At 39.5% G+C, this 19,870-nt stretch overlaps 1 protein-coding gene across 1 annotated transcript; it reads right to left on the bottom strand.

Moving 5' to 3' along the window:
* Window positions 1-1,506: 1,506 nt before the first annotated feature.
* LOC101170664 (unconventional myosin-If) lies at window positions 1,507-18,493 on the bottom strand. Its single transcript, XM_023954298.1, has 29 exons — window positions 18,377-18,493; window positions 18,138-18,280; window positions 13,709-13,837; window positions 12,566-12,655; window positions 12,369-12,463; window positions 12,181-12,268; window positions 12,001-12,090; window positions 10,635-10,766; window positions 10,368-10,502; window positions 9,992-10,124; window positions 9,502-9,698; window positions 9,324-9,404; window positions 9,116-9,202; window positions 8,902-8,988; window positions 8,372-8,539; window positions 8,115-8,200; window positions 7,958-8,039; window positions 7,783-7,889; window positions 7,610-7,708; window positions 7,339-7,483; window positions 5,627-5,741; window positions 5,381-5,550; window positions 5,144-5,289; window positions 4,702-4,848; window positions 4,482-4,630; window positions 4,260-4,322; window positions 3,551-3,758; window positions 2,564-2,724; window positions 1,507-2,429 (listed from the first exon to the last, which is right to left on the bottom strand). The coding sequence occupies exons 2-29, from the start codon at window positions 18,138-18,140 to the stop codon at window positions 2,353-2,355; spliced, it is 3,270 nt and encodes a 1,089-aa protein (XP_023810066.1). The 5' UTR covers window positions 18,141-18,280; window positions 18,377-18,493; the 3' UTR covers window positions 1,507-2,352.
* Window positions 18,494-19,870: the final 1,377 nt, after the last annotated feature.

The following is a 19,870-nucleotide window of genomic DNA, read 5'->3' as shown; positions in this document are numbered from 1 at the left end:
CACCGGAGCAGCAGCGGCAGCCGGAATCCCCCCAACGCCACACGGGAACCGGCAGGGAACAACCGCCGCCCGGGCGACCAAGCCCGCCACCCAGGCCAGGGCCAGCAGGACCGCCGCAAGGCCCCCAGAGCCAGAGAGCAGGGAGGCACGGAGGGAGAGAGAGCGCCGCCCCAGCCCAACCAGGAGAGCAGCCCCCCCGCAGCGCCGGGAGCGCCCAACGCAGGGCCCCACCGGAGAAGGACGCCCACAGCCCCAGACGAGCACCCTACCACCACCCAGGAGTTCCGGGCATCCCCCCGCCCCCACCCCAGGTACGAGCCAGGACCCCCCCAAGGGAGACCCGCTCCGCACTCCAGGCAGCCATCCGCCCGGCCCACGGTTGGTCCAGGGAGGAGCAACGCAGGGGCCCGCCGCCCCCGCCCAGGAGGGGGAACCCCGGGGAAAAAAGAGGGCCCACAAGGGGTGTTGTAAATATGGCCCGACCAGGCTCGGCCACAGTTGGAAATTTGGCGGGGCCCAGCGCTCAGGAGCAGGGACCAGAACCCACCCCCCAGGGACACGAACACCCCCGGCTCAGATGTAATGTGAACCCCCCCACCGCGCGGAGAGAGCACCGCCGGGCCCAGGAAGCCGGCACCCCGGGGACACGGCCGCCGTTGCAAAGGGGCCCGTACCCCCCACCAGGGAAGAGGTAGGGGACAGATGGTCCTAGGTCCCACCTTCCTTGCAAAATGTGTGTGCGTGTATGTGTGTTTGAGAGGGTGTGTGTGTGCATGTGTGTGTGTTTATGTTGGGATGTATATATTGAGGGGGGAGGGGTGTGTGTACTAAGGGCGGTGCAGTTAAAATTGGCGGGTAGGGCACTAAGGGGACATCTCCTGATTACTCACAGTGACGTCCCCTCACCCTCCCCACCAAGGGGCCCTAAATGTCTAAGGTGCGGTTAAAATTGGCGGGTAGGGTGCTAGGAGGACATCTGCTGCTTGCTGGCAGTGATGTCCAAGCACCCCCCCTACCAAGGGCCCTACATGCCTAAGGTGCAAATAAAACCGAAAGAGGGGGGGCCCACTCCATACGGCAACCATAGGAGGGGGGCCACTGCCTAGTAACCCCCCCAAGGCCCATCGCAGGTTAAGCCCCCCACCCCCTCACCCTAATATGAGGTTATATGAGGAAGGGGGTAAGTTGAAGGATCCAGTCTGATAAAAAATTTAGTTTTCAAACATTTTTTGTGATAATTTTCTCATGATGGAGGACATATATAAAGAAAACTAAGCTTAAATGTGCATTTCTAAGGATTTGTTTATTCAAACTGTTGTGAATCAGTAGCAGACAAAAAATGAAGTTGGAAAAAATGTTTAGGTGTGACGTAGAGGCTTCTCCATTTGTAGACTACTAGATTTATCTAAGTCTTTGTTATCCTCGTCTGAACTGACATCTGGCTCAACGTCAAGATAGCTCCAATATTGCTCCAATAAAAACTGCAATTTTTAGCAGACAAGTTAAATAAAAAGACAAAAAAAGTTTAATCGTTTTTTTAATGTACAAAAACTTACAAAGTTAAAGTGAAAGATGCATTCCAAAGTCTAATCTGAACACATTTTTATTTCTCCCCTCATCAAATTCATGCACAAAATCATATGTTGATTGATAAGAAAATCTGTATTTTCACAAAAAAAATTAAAAATAGAGGCACTATATAATAGAAATGATTAAAATCAATTGCCCCATGCTTAGTTTTTGACAAGCCTTCAATAACTTATTGATAACGTTGTACAAACTAGTGCAAAGGTTCCTGAGGTAAAATATGAAAATACAGGTTTTTTTTATTAAAGCAAACAGAAACATAAAAAAACAATGACACTATAAACACGATTTTGTAGACATAAAAGGCATAGACTTTTTTCCTCAAGCAATATTCTCCTAGTACACATGTAACCAAACTTAATTTGTTCTTTTTCAGATGTTTAGTATGATTATTTTACAAAAAGGATTGTATACTGTTGATTTTATAAAGAATACTGAGCAGTGGTAGTGGGCGTTAACAATGAGAAGAGCTCCAGGCGGAAAAAAAACAATGCAGTAGACACAAAGAAGGGATGCTGCTCACTGCAGGAGCAGCTCAAAAGAAGGTGTCGTGGGACGGAGGGGTCGTTCACAGCAGGATCATTTGACACTGAAGACACCTGAGCAGCTCAGTTTAGTTGTGTCTTTATGAACATGATGTCTTCTTTGTTCTCCGCACACAGAAAGGCTGGGTCCAAAATGTCAGCCAGGTCCACCACTTTTTTTTGTGGATGGACAAATACCTCATAACTATGAGCGCATATATAAAAAAATAAAGAGTGAAGGTCATATTTTTTCCACATAGTTGCCAGGGAACATGCCCTGCCGCCCGCGAATCCTGCCAAACCACCAACCAGATGGATCTGCAAAAAGCAAATAAGATTCGGCTTTAAGTCACTAATCCAAACTGCTTATTGCTTTCTTGACCTCTCTGTTGCTACCAGTTAAACTCATACATGTATTCTTAAAGTTGACGCGGTTATTCAACCACACACACCTTCTCTAACGAGTTCAATCACATCGTTGACTTCAAAGCTGATCTCGTCTGAGTCTTGCCCGACGTACTGATACAAAGCTCGACACTGGGGAACCTGAGGCCGCGGCTGGGGTTTGGGAGCAGGTGGTGGTCGATGGCTGATGCTCCTTTTCCTTTGCATCCTGTAAATAAGGAGGAACAAAAAGCAGTAGGAAAGAAACAAAAATTGAAAATAAATGGCCAGACTGCAATGCAACTATAAACTTAATGACAATTAACACAAATTTGTGAGGTACAATAACCAGAAGAGGCATCTTGAAAAAATAAAGCAACATTTGAATTTATTTCATAATTTACAATGGTTCCATTAGGTTTTTTTTGTTGTTGAAATTCTTAAGAGTGTCTACTGTTAGTATGATTATTTTTGGTATAAAAACAAATTGTTTTGACAGAAATAATTTAAATCTTCTAATATTTACTACATTAAAAAAAATCCATGCTACATTAAATGACTCTGCATTTGAAACTGGATTCTGCTTGAAGAGCAGGGAACAGGTAATGGCTTTATAAGTTTGGCATAAAACTGCGAATGCAATGAGTAAAGGCTGTCCTTTTAGAAATGACAATTCTCCATTTGTTCTTGCTTCCAGAACTTGTCAAGTAAGTCAAGGAGGCTCTGCACTGTTTTTCTGCTGCCCACTCATTCTCTATCAGATGTGAGGTGTTATCTACATTTCTACTGCATAGGTTATTCATTCTGGGCTGACTCTTTGGAGTTTTGCTGCTCGTCTTTCCATTTCTGTTGTTCTATTTTAACAAACAGAACAGCAGCACATCTGGAGGGATCATTAGGGTTTCAGCTTAGCATAAATCACTTCACTTGTTATTCCCCTCATTTGTTTTGAGCCTGGAGCCTCACCTTGGCAAGCCCAAAAAGCTTACAGAACTTGTATGCACTGTTTTTCACGTCTTGTGGGCTCCACCTTTTGAGCTGGATGATTGTCTTACCCTGACATGCCCTGATCAGGCACACTAAGGAAGTCCAGGTTTCCCTGGTCATGCTGGTTATTGGCTGGGACTCGGGGAGTCTTCTGGTGTCCCAGTTTAGGCAGGGCGGTGTTGGGTGGTCGACCCCGCTTGTTTGGCGATGAATATGTGATCTCTGACTGTTGAGGAGCAGGTGCCCTGTGGCCCCTGGCTGCTCCATTTTGATGAGCTAAAAGCAGAAATTAAAGGTGAAACAACCAAAACATCTGAAGAAGAAAAAAAGGAAATATGTTCATATTTAATTTTGTCATAAAAGAAAAGGTGGAATGATGAAAAACTGTATAGGCTTAGAAAAATGTTCATCTTTTAGCATAATGTCCTTGTATGTATATATATATATATATATATATATATATATATATAATAAAAACTATGCAAAATTATTTGAAACATTTGCAAGAAGAAAAGTGATTCAACGTATTGGCTAATTTTTTATTTAATTTACATGTGAGATATTATGAAAGATAAAGATTTTGGGCTTTATATAGGAATAATTTGTTGAATTTGTAGTAAAATTATTTCTTAACATCTTCTGGAAAATTTCCTGAAAATTAAAAAAAAAATAAAGACAGCATATCCTCATTGGTATATTCTGTCAGTAAAAGATTTTTTTCCTAATAACTATAAAAAGTTGTGGGAACAAAAGCCTCTATGTTTGGAAGTACATTACCTCGGCTAGGAACATGATTTCTCCCTCCACCATAGGACCCAACAGCAGACTTCCTGGTCGGTTCTGGTGAAAATAAACATTGGTTACAATAAACCTTTAAATATTCACAACAAAACTATTATATTTAAAAAAGGAAATTTTTTCCCTACAATTTTGTGCAAAGTTTAATGTTTTTCTATTTTGAAGAAAAGCAAAATTGTCTAATCCGTCCTTTAAACCTACTGGATGATTTGGGCAGACCGTCTCCTATTGTGATCGTGAGGGTTTTCCCTGCAGATTTGATCTGGGCCACATTCCCTGTACCCCTCTGAAAAACCAGCACTCTGGAACCTCCTCCACCCCAGCCCTCCTTCTTCACTCTGAACTCCAGTCTGGGACAGAGGAAAGTGTTTGTTAACATCCGGTATATGTTTCTCGAAACAGACTTTTGGGAACCTTCTACCTGTCAGCAAAGGAGATAGTCATTTTTCTCTTAGTCACTTCCTCGTAGCGTTTAGAGAGTAAACTGAGGAACTCGGTCTTAAAGTTGGACTCCAGCAGACTGTCGTAGAGAGTCTCATGCAGGATGAAAAAATCATCCTGTCTCGTGCTAGGGAATTTAGAAAAAAAAGAACTAAATAAAGCAAAAAGTGTACTTGTAGAGAAGCATTTTGGAACAACATACAAGCATTTACTAATAAAAAAATGTATTTTTGAGAGCGGAAAACACTCATTCTGGTTCTGATAACAAGGTTTTACTCCAGATTGGCTTTTTTAAAACAGACTAAACACAGAACTCAAAGATTAGAATTTCTCCACTTTCTGGTATTTTGAAGAAACAATTCAGCTTAAGCAAAAAAAAAAAGCAAAGATATTCCACATATTTTACTATTGCAAAATGTTACCTGAGAGAGACACCGCTGATGCTTTCGAACTCCATTTTTCGTTTCAGCACCTCTTTGATCTGTCCTTTCTCTGGTCCCTTCTTGACTTTTTCTCTACCGATCAGATAAATACCCTTTGGGGTCAAGATCAGATCTCTCTTGATGGACTGTAAGGAATAGCAAGAAGATTTTTTTTAGATATATTTCTTCTGTTTGAAATAACTAAACATAGCCTCTTCCTCTAAAAGAGCTCATCACCTTGAACCTGCGGTCAAACTTGTTGACCGAATCTGCAAAGTCGACTCTCTCCCTTTTAGCCAGGAACTGTCGCAGCTCAGGTCTCTGCTCCAGTCCGAGATAATCTCCAACGAAGTTCCTGTTGATGCTGTTCTTCCTCCGCTCTTTGGAGTTGTAAAGAATGTCGGAGGCTGAATGGCACAAAAACCCCAAAAACTTCAGACTTTAACCCAGAATAACATGGAAAGTCCAAATTTCCATTTTTACCTTCTTCTCTCATCTGCTCGTACTTCTTCCTGGCAATAAATCTTCTCCAGGCCTTTTGGATGATCCTTGCAAAAGTGTCAAATTTTCTCTCCCTCATCTCTTCCAGTAAAAACAGCTAAACACAAACAAAAAACATTTAAACAAATTAAATTCCAATATTTTATCATTGTCAGATTGAATTAGGTTTTTATTATTATTGCAAATGTCATATATGTTTTGTTAATCTGCAGAAGTCCTGCATGTTTTCTATCCAAACCTGCTAGAATACAGCTGGCTTTACTTACTGACTGTCATTATAAAGTCTCTACAGAGGTTGGTGATGAACTAATTCTGGAGTGTTTGAGTAAAGTAGCATTAAAAATAAAGCAGGGCAGTTTGGCCAGGTTTGGGAAACACTCTCTTATCCAATGCATCCAATGTGTAATTGGGATGCAGCGCTGCGTACTTCACTTCTCCGTCCTTTAACAAGACAGAGACTCACTATCAGGTCTCTGCAGAGCTGATGACTTTCATTTGGGAGAAGATGAGCTGCTAAATCATGCAGGTTTGTAGGTCTTGAGGAACAGGACTGAGAAACATCCTGTCTTTCTTTTGCACATTTTTAAACCACCACATTCTAACCCAGGGATTTCCACCCTTTAACAGCAAAAGAGTCATTTGGTTTTTTACAAATCAAAACCAAGTAGGAGTCGCAAACTCTTATTTTACCCTTTAGGAAAATTTAAAACTGCTTTGTTTTCATTATATTTATTTTTTGGCTTGAATGAAAAAAGAAATACAAAAAACAAACTTGCATTTTCTCAAAATGTAAAAATGTTTTTCATTTCTGACAGAAGGTCGAATAACTGCCTTTTAAAGTAAAAGACTTCCTGTGCCAAAAAAGGATCATGGCAGTGCAGCTAATGTGCTCCTACAAAAGGCTATAGACAACCCAATACAAAAATGGCCTTTTCTCTTGTTATACTCTTACTATTGCTGTCAACCTGAACATAAAAACAAGTTCATTGGTTTATGATTCAGTAGAAAAAGTGTAAAGAATATACAAATTTAGATACTTCAGCAACTCCTCTAACTATTTTTATGCAGCATAATATGTGCTTTAAACTCATAAAATAAACTGATCAAAAAGATCAGACTTTTTAACCAAAGTTTGCTCAGTATTTGAAATATGTGCATCTGGAGGAAGCGTGGAGGGAACACAGCCTCTTGATGTCAACCTTTACATAGTTTGTCATGCTTCTAGGTGCACTTCAACAAAAAATGTATAAACTAAAATAATATAAATTAAATCAATGCTAACTTAGTAACTCTTACCTTTAAAAATTACAATTATTTTATTTTCTATGGAGGGGTAAAAGAGGCACCTGTAGCTTCATATCCTCAGGTTGCCTGCTTTACCCCTGCCTTTGCAACTTCTGACTGGCTGAACGTACATGATCAGGAAATAAGCAGTGGCGAGGGCCAGGATTTCCAGTAGCACACAATAGCAGCCTTCAAGAACTGGAGTTCTCTGCCTTCAGGTTCTAATCCTCATTCTGTCCTTGGGAATCCTTCTCAAACCCAAATTTGCAATTTTTTTGCAACTCATCTTTTCTTATAAGTGTCCCCTCCTCTGCTTCTTCCATTTTTCTCTTTAGTTTACATCCTCTTTTCTCATTCCTAATCCACTTCTTAATCTAATGCTAAACTAATTCAGAAGAACTGGTCAGTACCGATTCTGGGTTTTTGACAAAGACTTTGGTGCGTCCCAACTGGTATTGATCGTTGTCCATGTTGACAGACCGAAGGAGATGAAGGACCCCCTGCTGCTCTGGGCCCCTCCAGCAAGGCCATGTCTCAGCTGTTAGAATGGCATACCTGTGTTCCCCAACCATGAACGGACAAAAACAAAAAGTCATGTTTAAACAGACGTGTGGACATTTTTTTTTCCTTTTAAACAAACACCATGTGTTAAAGATATAAAACATTTCTTATCAGAGACACCTCATCAGAAACTTATTGAAGAGTCTACGGTATGCAAATCCAGCCCTTCGGACACGAATGTTTTCTCGCAAGCCAAGATATTCAACCTGGTGTCTGGCCCTGGAAACAGAAGGGACAGACGTTTTATTCCCTGCCGTCTCTTGAATGGCATGCATAAGTGTGAGCATGCAGACCTGCTCTCCTCCCAGTCTTTTGGGCGTTTCGTCTCATTGGGTTTGATACAACGGATATAATGAGGAGTGCACTTCATCAGTGTGTTCACCAAATCATTTGCTTGTTTCTGTAGAGAAGATGTTACAGTTAAAGTCATGTCATGCAAAGGACCAGACTCAGGAAAACTGTGATGACCTTGATCTTTGAGCTCGCTGTGGTCGGCCGGCCCTTTTTGTCTGTGTTTAGATTTTCAGGAAACAAGCTTCGGATGAAATCGCTGAGGGAGAAAGTTAAAATTCTGAGCACATTTATAGACATAAATTTAAGCTCCATTTTGGCAAAGGAAACTTACAATTCACTGCTTTGCATGAGCTCAATAAGGTCAGGGAAGAGCACGTCCCTGTTTCTTTCGCAGAATCCATTGATATCATATGACACCTGACACAGCACCACATGCAAGTAATTATAGATAGCAGAAAAATCCCTCCTTGCATTTGCATTATCACCAAAAAACACCTGTCCAACACTTCCTCTTTACTGCCCTTAGTTAAAAGATACTCAAAAGCTAAGGTTTTTTGTGGATAAATTTGAACTGATTCAGGTTCAAACCTTCCCGGCGTAGTGATGCACGACAAAACCGGAGTTCCAGCTGTTGAAATGTTCGTGTGTTCCCACAGCAGCCTGCAGTTTCTGCAGCAAAGTGCCATCTGCACCTTCTCCTTTGGCATGCATCGTGGCACACACATCATCCAGCACACTCATAATTCCTGGGGGATTCTGCAAGCAAGAGGCAACTTTTCAAAACAAATATCCCAATTAAATACTCCAAATCAGACGGTCATATAGATCCTATATTAATCAGTAATTCTACCATACAGGAATGAACTACTAAACTTTGCAGAAAGTGTAATATGAGAAAAAAATCTTAATGGCAGATTTTTTTCTATTGCCTATTTTGTAGATGAAAACAACTGCTTGACTCTTCTTGAAGCTAAGATAATTTACTCACATTCTCTAACGTAAAACTTGTGACTGACAGATCTTTTTGCTTCTTTTGTATCTGGTTTATAAGTTGATCAGTAAGAGTCTATTCTAGATGGCTAAGTGTTAATCTATATAAGGATGTATTATAGACTCACCAGTTTATTCTCAATAAGGTCACACACAATCTTGTTGTTGAAGTAATCGATTGGGGTCCATTTAATGCCTTCCTGGACGTACTCTTCCTGTCAAAAAGGTGAAGCAAAACTTCAGAGGGTAATTTTTCTCCTACTACCACTTATTTTTAAATAAATTTTTAAAACACAAACAAAAGGATGCTTCCTTCATAAGACGTGCAATCAATGCCTTTACCTGCTCAGCCTTCAGAGTGAGTTCAATAAAGATCTGCTGCAGTTTCTCATTAACAAAGTTTATACAAAACTGCTCAAACCCATTTTTCTGTGAATAAAAATACAACACAGTTATTGTCAGAGCATGTGAGAATAAAATGACAATGATCGGTGCCAAGCGTAGCATCTGCCTTTAAATTTGATGCACTTTCAACCTGCAGAGAACCAACCTTAAATATCTCAAAGCCGTAAATGTCAAGCACCCCGATGCTGAACTCTTCATGTGGCTTTTGAATGGCTTTATTTATAGCCTGGAGAAGACAGAAAGTAAGAAGGAAAATAAGAAAACAGTGAAGGAGAGCTTGTAGTTTTAGCTGCACCTACAAATATTGATATAAAAAAGGCTACCTCTACTAGGTAATCAAAGAGGCGTGCATAAAGGGCTTTAGCCAAGGCGTCTCGGGTGTAAGTGGCCTGCTCCTGGTTAAGAGTCACATTAATGGACTCAGACTTCCCTCCCCACTTTGAATCCATCTGTCGGCTGGTCAGCTTGTCCTGCAGCCGGTTGGGGTCGATGCCCAGCAGGTAAGCAGGGAAGGCAAGTACTAGTGCAGACATGAACAAAGTTTAACATAACACATTTATGATTTTTACTGCATATTGAGAACTGCTTTCAGTTCAAATCTTTTACTATGCAACAGTTTTTCAATGACTATAAAGAACTCAGGATAATAAAAAGTTCAGCGTTGATTAAGAGCCAACAAAAAAAAACACAAGCAGTACAAACAGGACTATCAATTAGCTTGAAGCCAAGGGAGTGCTGATGAGCTCTAACCTCATCCTCAATGGGATAGACATACACATTCGAGGTGAGTAACAGTGTGTGTGTCACACTCACAGTCTGTGCTTTCCACTTGCCCATAGTTGCCTGCCTCTATGAAGCTGACATTTCCCAGGTGAAGAATACCTGCAATGATCTGCAGCACCTGAGCCTGGATGTCAGCAGGGATTCCAATCACCTGCATGGCCTCCTGAAGCAGGAGTAATCCCAGCAGTGAGATGAGCAATTTATAAGCAAGCATCTGAGAACTACCAGAATAAAACTGCTATATTGGACACCTTTATTTTTATTTGTTATGTAATCTGAATTCATACTCTTACTTTGCTTCTATTTCACTATATGTTTTCCACTCTAGAACATCTGCTGGAATTATTTTTAAAGAGATCTACATAATATTATTTAACAGAAGCAGCACACTGTTGCAATAATGTACCAAAGTCTCTTGGAAGTCTTTACTGTCGTTGGTTCCATCCACCTTATACGTCCCGGATTGGTTCAGGTAGTAGTAATAGTCTGGAGTCATGACGCCAAGGGCTTCCTTTTGCTGAGCGTTAGCACCCTCTATCATCTGGAAGATGACAGTGCAGTTTGAAAAAAAAAAAAAACTAAAATCGTTCTGCATGAAGTACCTCACAGGTTTTTTTTTTTAAGATTTCTGTGTCAGAAAAATTTCTCTGATTGAGCTAAATCTGCTACTGACCTGATAGTAAATGTGGAAGTTCCTCTCATTTTCATTCTGGTTCACCACCCTCGACTTTTCAAGTAGGAAGTTTGAAATTTTGCCACCATCTGGTTCGCCTCCTCTGCTGAACTGAATCTCAAAGTATTTCCCCTGTAAATGGAAAGTTAAAATTTACAATCTAAGTGGAAAACCAAACAAAACTGCTAATTTATCAATGTAATAGAGCAGACCTTAACAGATGAAATATTTGACCATATCCTCTTGTCTTTTTGTCAAGTTAAGATATGAAACATCTTGTAATGTAACCTTTTTGGCATGACTAATAGAGGAAGTGCTTGTCAATGTCTGATGTACCCATGAACATAGTTTCTGTGGTTCTATTATGGGGTCTGACTGCAACGTTGCTGCATCTGTGCATGTTGATGTGGTCTATAGATGTTAATATCCCCGAATGCCACAGAGAAACAGTGTAGAGTGATGAGAAACGCAGCAAACAATGCACATCTTTGATGCATTATGAAACTCATTAGCTTAGCTATTTTTGATTAAAAGATATAAACACAAACATAAAGAAAACTGAGTCTATATTGCAGCAATCAGCTGCTGCAGTGTGCTGTCTCTTTTCCTTTTATTTTAGAAGTAAATGTATCACAGCAAAGTGTTTATATGAGTTTTTTTGGTTCGTTAAAGTATTTTCAGACCCTAAAAATCCAGTTTTGTGTTTTCTTTTCTGAATTCATGTCAAAGTCACATTAACTTACACTTTATTGTGTGGATATTTTAATGTGCACTGTCAAAAGTAACAACATACATGCACGGACTAACAATTGCTGGCAATTCAAGCTTTAAATCTTTTTTAGTCTGGTGTTTAGACATTTTTCTTAACCCCATGGCACCTAAATTTATTTCCAACGATGAAAAAAAAAATGTCACTTATATTTTTGCTTTCAAGTAGATGATAAATTAAGGTCATTTTGGAGCTGAAGTGGTTTGATGAATATTTGCATCAATAGGCATTAAAGGGTTGAGTAGGTAATGCAGACTGAAAATAACAGGAAAACAGGACAGAGTAGCCATCAAATACATCACTAAACAAACTTCAGATATAGTTTTTATATATTTATTAGAAATTGAACTGAGGATGCAGAGCTAATGCACACTGCAAAGCTTTTATTTAAAACTTTGTCATAAAAGCAGAAACTATTACATTTAGCCATGTAATGTAACCATAGATTACATTTTAAATAACAACAAAGTTTAATGAAACTGCATTCGTGTTCATTTCTGTCATCATTGTTGTTTTCTTTGCATTTTATTTTGAAATAAGCATTTCTTCCATTTGGATAGCATCTTTAGCAAAAGTTAAAATAAGGACTAAACTTACAAATCGACTTGAGTTGTTGTTGCGGACTGTTTTTGCATTCCCAAATGCTTCCAGCAGTGGATTGGATTGTAGTATGATGTCTTTTACGTGCTGCAAAAGAAGCAATGTCAGCAAGCGAAGACAAAAAAAACCCCACTCTGAGTTTTATAGAACAATCAGATAAGCTTCCCTTGCATTCACCTGCACTTTTGATCCACCTCCAGATACTTTGGAAATGTAACCCATGATGTATTTTGCAGCTACAGTCTTTCCAGCACCACTCTCACCGCTAACATAGAATCAATAAAAACGGTCAGCAGCGTTGCAAAGAAAAAAAAAAAATTTAAAGGGGGTTCTAATAACAGGTAAATGTTGAAATATGGTATTACCTGATGATTACACACTGGTTCTCTCCATCTATCATCATGTTTCTGTACATGTTATCAGTCAGAGCGTAGATGTGAGGCGGATTCTCATACTGGGCCTGCAGTGAGGAACAGATCAGAGAAAGATGATGGGCATTGCTGTTGAGGGAGGAGCTGGTGCAGCACACACACTCCACAATGTTTGAAGACGTTTTACTCACTGCTCCTTGGTAAAGTTCAATCTCCCTGTCTGTAAAGTAGGGCATCTGTTTGAATGGGTTCACTGAGATCAACACAGGGCCGATGTAAGTCTGAGCGGGTTGTTAGGGAAAATAAGCCAGTATCTTATGATCTATTTTACCTTTAATGTGTTTGAACCTCTCTCTGGAGAGGCCTTCTTTCTTTCTTTTCTGTAGTATCATGCCTTAATGAGGTGAATAAAAAATTCACACAGATAGAAGTTGGCCAACTATTGTGACAAATGCAAAACAACAAAAAATGGATAATTGACTGCCTTTCATACGGCTATGTTAATTTATTTAGGGATGATGTCATCTTTAATTCTTGTTAGGAATAAAATACAAAAGGATGAATGGAAATGTCTAAGTAAGATTGAAAATGAGTTAAAGTAAAATACTAGTTTTTCTAGACACCTGCACAATGTTCTAGGTTAAAACATTGATCATTTGACTAACATAAAACTAGCAATTAGTATTATTCCAATCTAAAAATTCCTGCAGGAGATTTTTTAAATGTTTTGCTGAAGTTTTATATCACTGTTGGTTGAGGTCAAGAAGATTTACCACCCTCTTGCTGCCCATTTGGTGATGAAGGGGGAATTTTGAAGTCATGTCACCACTATGGTGCGATCTCAGAACTTCCTTCCTTCAGCTCTGAACCATCACTGGCAAAAAAAAAAAATGCGAAAATTCATCCTACTCAAACAAACTTACCAAAAGTTCACCCTTAAATGACAACAAAAGCTGATTTACTTGCTCTTACCTCAGACTTTACTACAGCTATTCACTGTATATTATTATTTCATAGTTCTACATGAGTGGCTGACAGCTGCTTTTGCAAACTGGTGGATTATTCTAGCTGCAAAAGAAGGTTTAAAGTTCAGCTCTGCTCTCTGAAAACGGAAGCGAGTTATTGAGTCATGCAGCTTTTGCAAAAGAGGAAGAAAACATTTCTTGTATTTTTACCCATATATGTTCGCTTGAATGCTGGACCACGTGTCTCTACTATGAGTATCTGTGTGGGTTGGGAGGAAGTTATTGCTATTATTCCCAATATGAAAAAATCCCAAACCGTGTTACGTGTGCTGCTAATTTAAGTGGTTTAAATGTCTGCTGGCAGGATACAAAGATGTAGTCATCCATGTATCGCTTCTTGAGGTTCTCCACGATGGCATCTTCTGTGATCTTGGACAGGAGAACCATGTCGTCCACTCCGCTTTGCTTTACATTTTGACTCTGCCAGTGGTACTTTGCCTGAAACGAACAGGAAAGAAAACTGGTTTAGGATGTACAAAAATTAATTCACAGAAAACATTTAAATCAATGAAGATTTTTTTAACACCACTTTAATGTTATCTCAAAAATGTCTTTAACGTTTGGAGAAATTGATAGTTTTTTCTTCAAAAAGTTTGACATATTTGATTGTAACACTCTTTCTCGAAAGTTTGGTAGGTGTACAGAAGGAGTCAAGGTGACACTATTCAAAGCATTTTGTGCTCCTCTGTACACAGCTCATCTTTGGGTGAACTATAAAAGTGCCAGTATGAGAAAGCTGCAGGTGGCGTACAATGATGAATTAAGAGTGCTTTTAAATGAGCCAAGGAGGACAAGTGCCAGTGAGCTGTTCGTTTCTCTCAGAATTAACACTCTCTGGGCTTGCATGCGCTCACTCATGTTCAAGTTTATTTACAGATTAAATGATTCAGAGAATACTCTCATCTTGGCTATAAGTAACATTAGATTTAGTGCCATTGGCTTCCAGTCAAATTTATGGAAACACTGGAGGGACTGTCTTTTTATTTGTCATTGTAACTTGTGTTTTTATGGTGTGGTATTTATAAATAATGTTTTTATCTTGGTATTCATTCTAATCCTTTTTAATTTTTTTTTTTTTATTAACTTAATACTGTTACCCACCTTATGTGTTCTAGACTCTGTGTATTTTTAATGTAGTGGGTCTGTGAACTCCTTTTTACTGATTGGACCATGAGTCTGGAATAAATTCTATCTCTCTCTTCCATATTCCATATTCAGTGTTTGCTCTGAATCAAGAGTTTCCACTTGATTAAAAAGAAAAAACAAATTTTAAGCATCAGTACGAAGACGATTCTAAACATCGTCCATAGTGGTTGCCATTATATGAAGCTGGTTTCCAGGAAACCAGCCACAAAGTGTTTCATTGCATCTGTGACAAAGCAAACCTCAAGGTGTGATGGAAGCACAGCAACTCTCAATCATTTTTATGACTTGAATTATTTTGTAATCAAGTTAACAGTTTTTGTTTTCCAGGAACAAAGTTTTTCTTCAAAGCAAATCAGCTGCGGTTAAAGTTCCTACGAATTTAAAATAAAAAAACAAGACACTTGCTTGTTCCCTCAAATTTGCTCATGTGCTTGATGTGTGAGGTTTGACAGGTCATGAAGCTGCCAGAGGAGTTAAGCTGTGGTCTGCATGACCGACCAGCTCCCTTGTATTGACACAGAAAACAAAATTAGAAAGGAAAAAAGCATCTATTTCCACCAGATCAGGAATTATTTTCATTAAAAGCTTTCAAAGTTTTTTTCAAAATAATTCCAAGTCCCTTTTGTTATTTACAAAATCCCTCTATTCTATATGGTAGAAAAAAAAGCTCTGACAAAAAGGTGAGCTTCTTTTTATAAAAAAAATAAAATAAAGAGACTATTGAATATTGTTGGCTTTATGTAACCTTTGAGCTCAATTACATATGTGAATAATGACTTTAATACCTAAAAATGCTGAAGTGGAAATTTGGACAAAACCCGACATGACAAAACAAAACAAAAAAAAAAGCTTTTTGGAGTCTTTTGGATCGCAATCCCATCACAATTTCCATCTGTTCAGATAAACAGCTACATATTCCAAAAACATTTTTTTTTTTTTATCGCCAATATATACTTTATCGTCCCATGAGGGAAATTTGTCTTGGGCTGAGGAGCCCACAGCTACAACAAAAAAAAAACCCAACAGAATAAACATAAACATTAAGACAACACCTCCAAAAATAACAGCCTGAGACACTTGACCATTTACAGTTTGTTGAGCAGTGTTATGGCTGATGAAACGAACGAGTCGTTATATCTGTTGGTTTTAGATTTAGCTGCTCTGAAGCGTCGTCCGGATGGTAATAGTTCAAAGTCAGAAAACAGAATATGAGATGGATCACTGATGATTTTATGAGCTAGACATGTCCCAGAACACTCATAAATTTGTTGCAAAGAAGGAAATTTGCGTGTACCCATGAACTTTATAGCTTTTTTTCATTATGTTACTAGTCTTGTTTTTGTTTTGAAAAGACTGAACAAACTGCCAAACCAGACACACAGACCGTGGTGGATATTAATTTCAAGCACAGATGTGTAAATGGTCCACGTTATTTTACTACTGACACCAAAGCGCCTCAGACGTCATAGAAAGTGCATCCTTTTATAATCTAGTTCTAACTTTAACATAACCAGACTGCTTCAGAAGAATTGTTTTTTTAAAGGCCCCAAAAAAACTCCTAAATCAAGAATTGGCACTTTGGGTTTGAGCAGTAATGTTTGTTCAAGGTTTGCAGTTATGTCCACAGGGTATTGATGTGTTGTAGCTGCAGTTTCCCTCATGCCTGAAACTTGCTTTCAATGTTTGAATTGAAGCCTTGTATGTATGTTTTTGGTGAATTGTATCCAAAACAGAGGTTTCTACTGCATTTCCAGACTCTGTCCTCATCACAGTATTGTTCTCTAATTGGGTGTGTGTTCTCATACAGGAAACAGCATTGTCACGTATCTGAACGCTGGATCGATTCGACTAAAAATGCTTCTAAGATACAATCTGAGTTTGTAAAAGTGACCAAACTTGTGTCTGGCCTTTCAATTCAATCCATTTTTTGGTATAGTCCAAAATCACAACAACAGTCATCTCGATGGGCTTTTAAATGTATCGTCTAGTAATCCAATGAAGCTCTTCCCATTTTTTTTCTTCTTGCAACCCTTTTAGGCTGATGACTTATATTCTGTTCAAATTATTATTCTCAAACGGTTGCTGGTAATAGCTGCATGTACTCTGCTCATAGTGCTGTCAGTAATGCTTTTACAAACTCATCGAGCTCACAAATGAACATTTAGGAAAGCCATTTTCCTTGGGAAGCTGTCACTGAGGCCAAACGTCAACTGTGGAATAAAGAATGTAATATAATTTAACATCTGAGAGCAACTCTTACTAAAAAGCATGTTCCACTTTTCTGTTTGTGGTTGGGAAAATGCAAATAAGCAATATACAGAACAACAAAGTTCTGGTCGCAATGTAAATTTCTCGACAGTTTCAGCAAAGGCAGAATTTGACCTCAAGTGGAAATTTTTTGAACATTTGTTGCTTTCCTCTGCTGCTTTGCCCTCTTCTCTGTGGAATTTAAGCCATTTTAAAAAGCAAATGTTGGGCTTTGCAGCTGGGATGAACTCAAGGTGGAGACAACAATTATTTTTGGTTTCTTTGCAGGTTTCATAAAAGCAGGTTCACTGCTTTTTCCAGCAAAACAGCTCACAAAAAACACATCAGTCTCAATAAACGCTAAAGTAAACAAGAAACAAATATGCACATTGTAAGTGAGAAAAACTAAAATTACAGCACAGATGGCAAAGAGGAAAAATCTTATTTACATCTGGAGTGCCTACAATAAAATCTCTCAACAGGTACGCTCCTGGCTCTTTTCTCTTGAAAATTTAAAAAAAAAAAACTGGTTGGAAAATTAGTTAAAAATCCAACTTATTTTTTCTTCAATTTGCTTGCATGTCATTGACAAGAAGTGACACTGTTTCACAACTTCACCAAATAAGACCCGGACATGTGGGGGACCATGCTCAGCGAGAGGAGGAAGTGCTGTGACAGAAAGTGCCGTCCTCTCCTGAAGTCCACTTCCTTTTCTCACACCTCAATGCTGCCTCTTGTGAAACCTCCTGAACTTTGTACACACCAAAAACAGATCTGTAGATGCTCATCAGTAACTTTTAACACATTCACCGGCGTGAGATGACAATGCTAGTCCATCTTTACATTTTAAATAAACGATAGGTTTGTTGATACTTTGGAATAAAAAGACAACAACAACGTATTCCTGTTTTTTTCCCTCCTGATGTGCTTTAAGTTGCATTTATTGACTTGTATGAGTGATTTGTTTCTTTAAAACTTTAGATTAAAACAAACATCAAAGTGTTTGATTTAAGATCATCATTGCAAAAGGAAACGGCACCTCCTTAAAAAGAGGAAACTCAGTGCTGATACTCTGAAGAAGCTTACTTTACCTAAACGAACATAGTTCCATCAAGTTCCATTCCTGCCAGAACTAACCTTTGCATAACAATTTGTCTCTTGAAATTGCAATTTCTACCAATAATTTAAGTTTATCACAAGCTTTTGTCACCACTGAAAGCACCAGAGTGCTAATAAACAGCCAAAGGGCTAGAAAATGTGAAGGTCTCAGCAGCAAACAGATGGCAAACTCACATCATAAGAGAGAAGTCAAAACTGTTTAAAGAGAAGTGAAGGGGTACTGTACCATGGTTGCTGTGAGCCTCTCCTCCTCAGGTGTTTAATGTCCACAGTTGGTGTTTGCTGCTACAATCCACAGCCTGATCTCTTCAGAGAGCCGCCATCGTACAGGGGGACAAAGCAGCAGCAGCAGTAGCAGCAGCCAGGAGCCTAAAGGACATCAAGTAAAGCATTCAAAATCTATTTCCTCATACTCCCCCTGACAAAGTGTGAAACAAGAACTACCCGAGTGATGCACAAACTCACAACACAGAGCCAAGAAGTTACTTCTGTTTTTGTCTGCTGCTCAGAGCTGCCGTGCAGAGCCGGGGATTAAGTAATGACCAATGGCAGGTGTCAGTTTATGCACAAACGCCCCTCTGCCACACAGCAGATGAGTGTTGATAGTGACGCTGACCCAAAGGGGGATAATTATCTCCAGCATATTGCCAAATGATGGGTGTTTCAGTTGAGAGATGCCGGTTCCACCCAGGCTGTGGTTGCTTCACGTTTTGTTTGTACTCAGAGAAGCTTCTGCCTCCAACGCCCATGCTAACCGGTGGGTTCAGGAAGAGCTATCAGGAGCCAGTGTTTGCATGCAGGTTTCAGACTGAGCTGTTTGTTTTCTGTCATGTGTGTCATTTGGGGGCTGACGGTTTCCAAGAAACTACCCGCAGAAGTTTTTTCTTCGTTCGAGTTTTCATCTCAATTGGATTTTTAATTTTGTTTTTCTGTTGTCAGAGAACTGATTGGTAACTATGACATGATTGTGCATTCAATTTCTAAAAATGTAGTACCGGTAGTTCATTTGTTGCTCTAGTGTTACCATTTAACATGCTCACTTTCCACCTATTAACAGTTACAATTGTAGTGATGAACAGAGACATACAGTCATGGCCAAAGGACAAAAACATTAGTTTTCACAAAGTTTGCTGCTAACCTGCGTTTACATCTTTGTTTTGTTTTTGTTTTTTTTTATCAACAGTTACATGACATTTATACTGTACAAAAAGTCAGTGTTTTTTGCAGTGTTGGCCCTTCTTTTTCAGGACCTCTGCATTTTGACTGGGCATGCTCTCAATCAACTTCTGGGCCAAATCCTGACTGATAGCAACCCATTCTTTCATGATAATTTCTTGGAGTTTGTCAGAATTAGTGGGGGTTTTGTTTGTCCACCCGTCTCTTGAAGACAAGTTCTCAATGGTATCAAAATCTGGGGAGTTTCCACGCCATGGATCCAAAATTTCAACGTGCTCCATCGTGTGGGAAATTGCATTGTTCGTCACCAAACTGTTGTTGGATTGTTGGAAGATGTTGCTGTTGGAGGGTGTTTTGGTACCATTCTTCATTCATGGATGTGTTTTTGGGCAAAATTGTGAGTGAGCCCACTCCCTTGGATGAGAAGCAACCCCACACATGAACAGTCAGGATGCTTTACTGTTGGCATGACACAGAACTGATGATAGCGCCCTCGTTTTCATCTCCGGACAAGCCTTTTTCCAGATGCCCCAAACAATCAGAACGAGGCTCCATCGGAGAATAAGACTTTGTCCCAGTCCCCAGCAGTCCATTCGCCATACTTTTTGCAGAAGATCAATCTGTCCCTAATGTTTTCTTTTGGAGAGAAGTGGCTTCTTCGCTGCCCTTTTTGACCCCAGGCCATCTTCCAAAAGTCTTCTTCTCACTTTGCGTGGAGATGCGCTTACATCTGCCTGCTGCCATTCCTGAACAAGCTCTGCACTGGTGGCACACCAATCCCGC

Source organism: Oryzias latipes, chromosome 4, assembly GCF_002234675.1.
Source record: "Oryzias latipes chromosome 4, ASM223467v1".
In the NCBI taxonomy this organism is placed as follows: Eukaryota; Metazoa; Chordata; class Actinopteri; order Beloniformes; family Adrianichthyidae; genus Oryzias; species Oryzias latipes.
The sequence above is the reverse complement of the archived record's forward strand: the minus strand, read 5'-3'. Positions and strand labels throughout refer to the sequence as shown.

Excerpts from the sequence above, each read along its gene's own strand:
- LOC101170664 (XM_023954298.1), bottom strand. Across the intron at positions 12,656-13,708 it reads ACATGGATGACTACATCTTT|ACTTACATCGGCCCTGTGTT; the intron begins GTATCCTGCCAG and ends CAACCCGCTCAG. Across the intron at positions 8,040-8,114 it reads CTCATGCAAAGCAGTGAATT|CGATTTCATCCGAAGCTTGT; the intron begins GTAAGTTTCCTT and ends TTTCTCCCTCAG.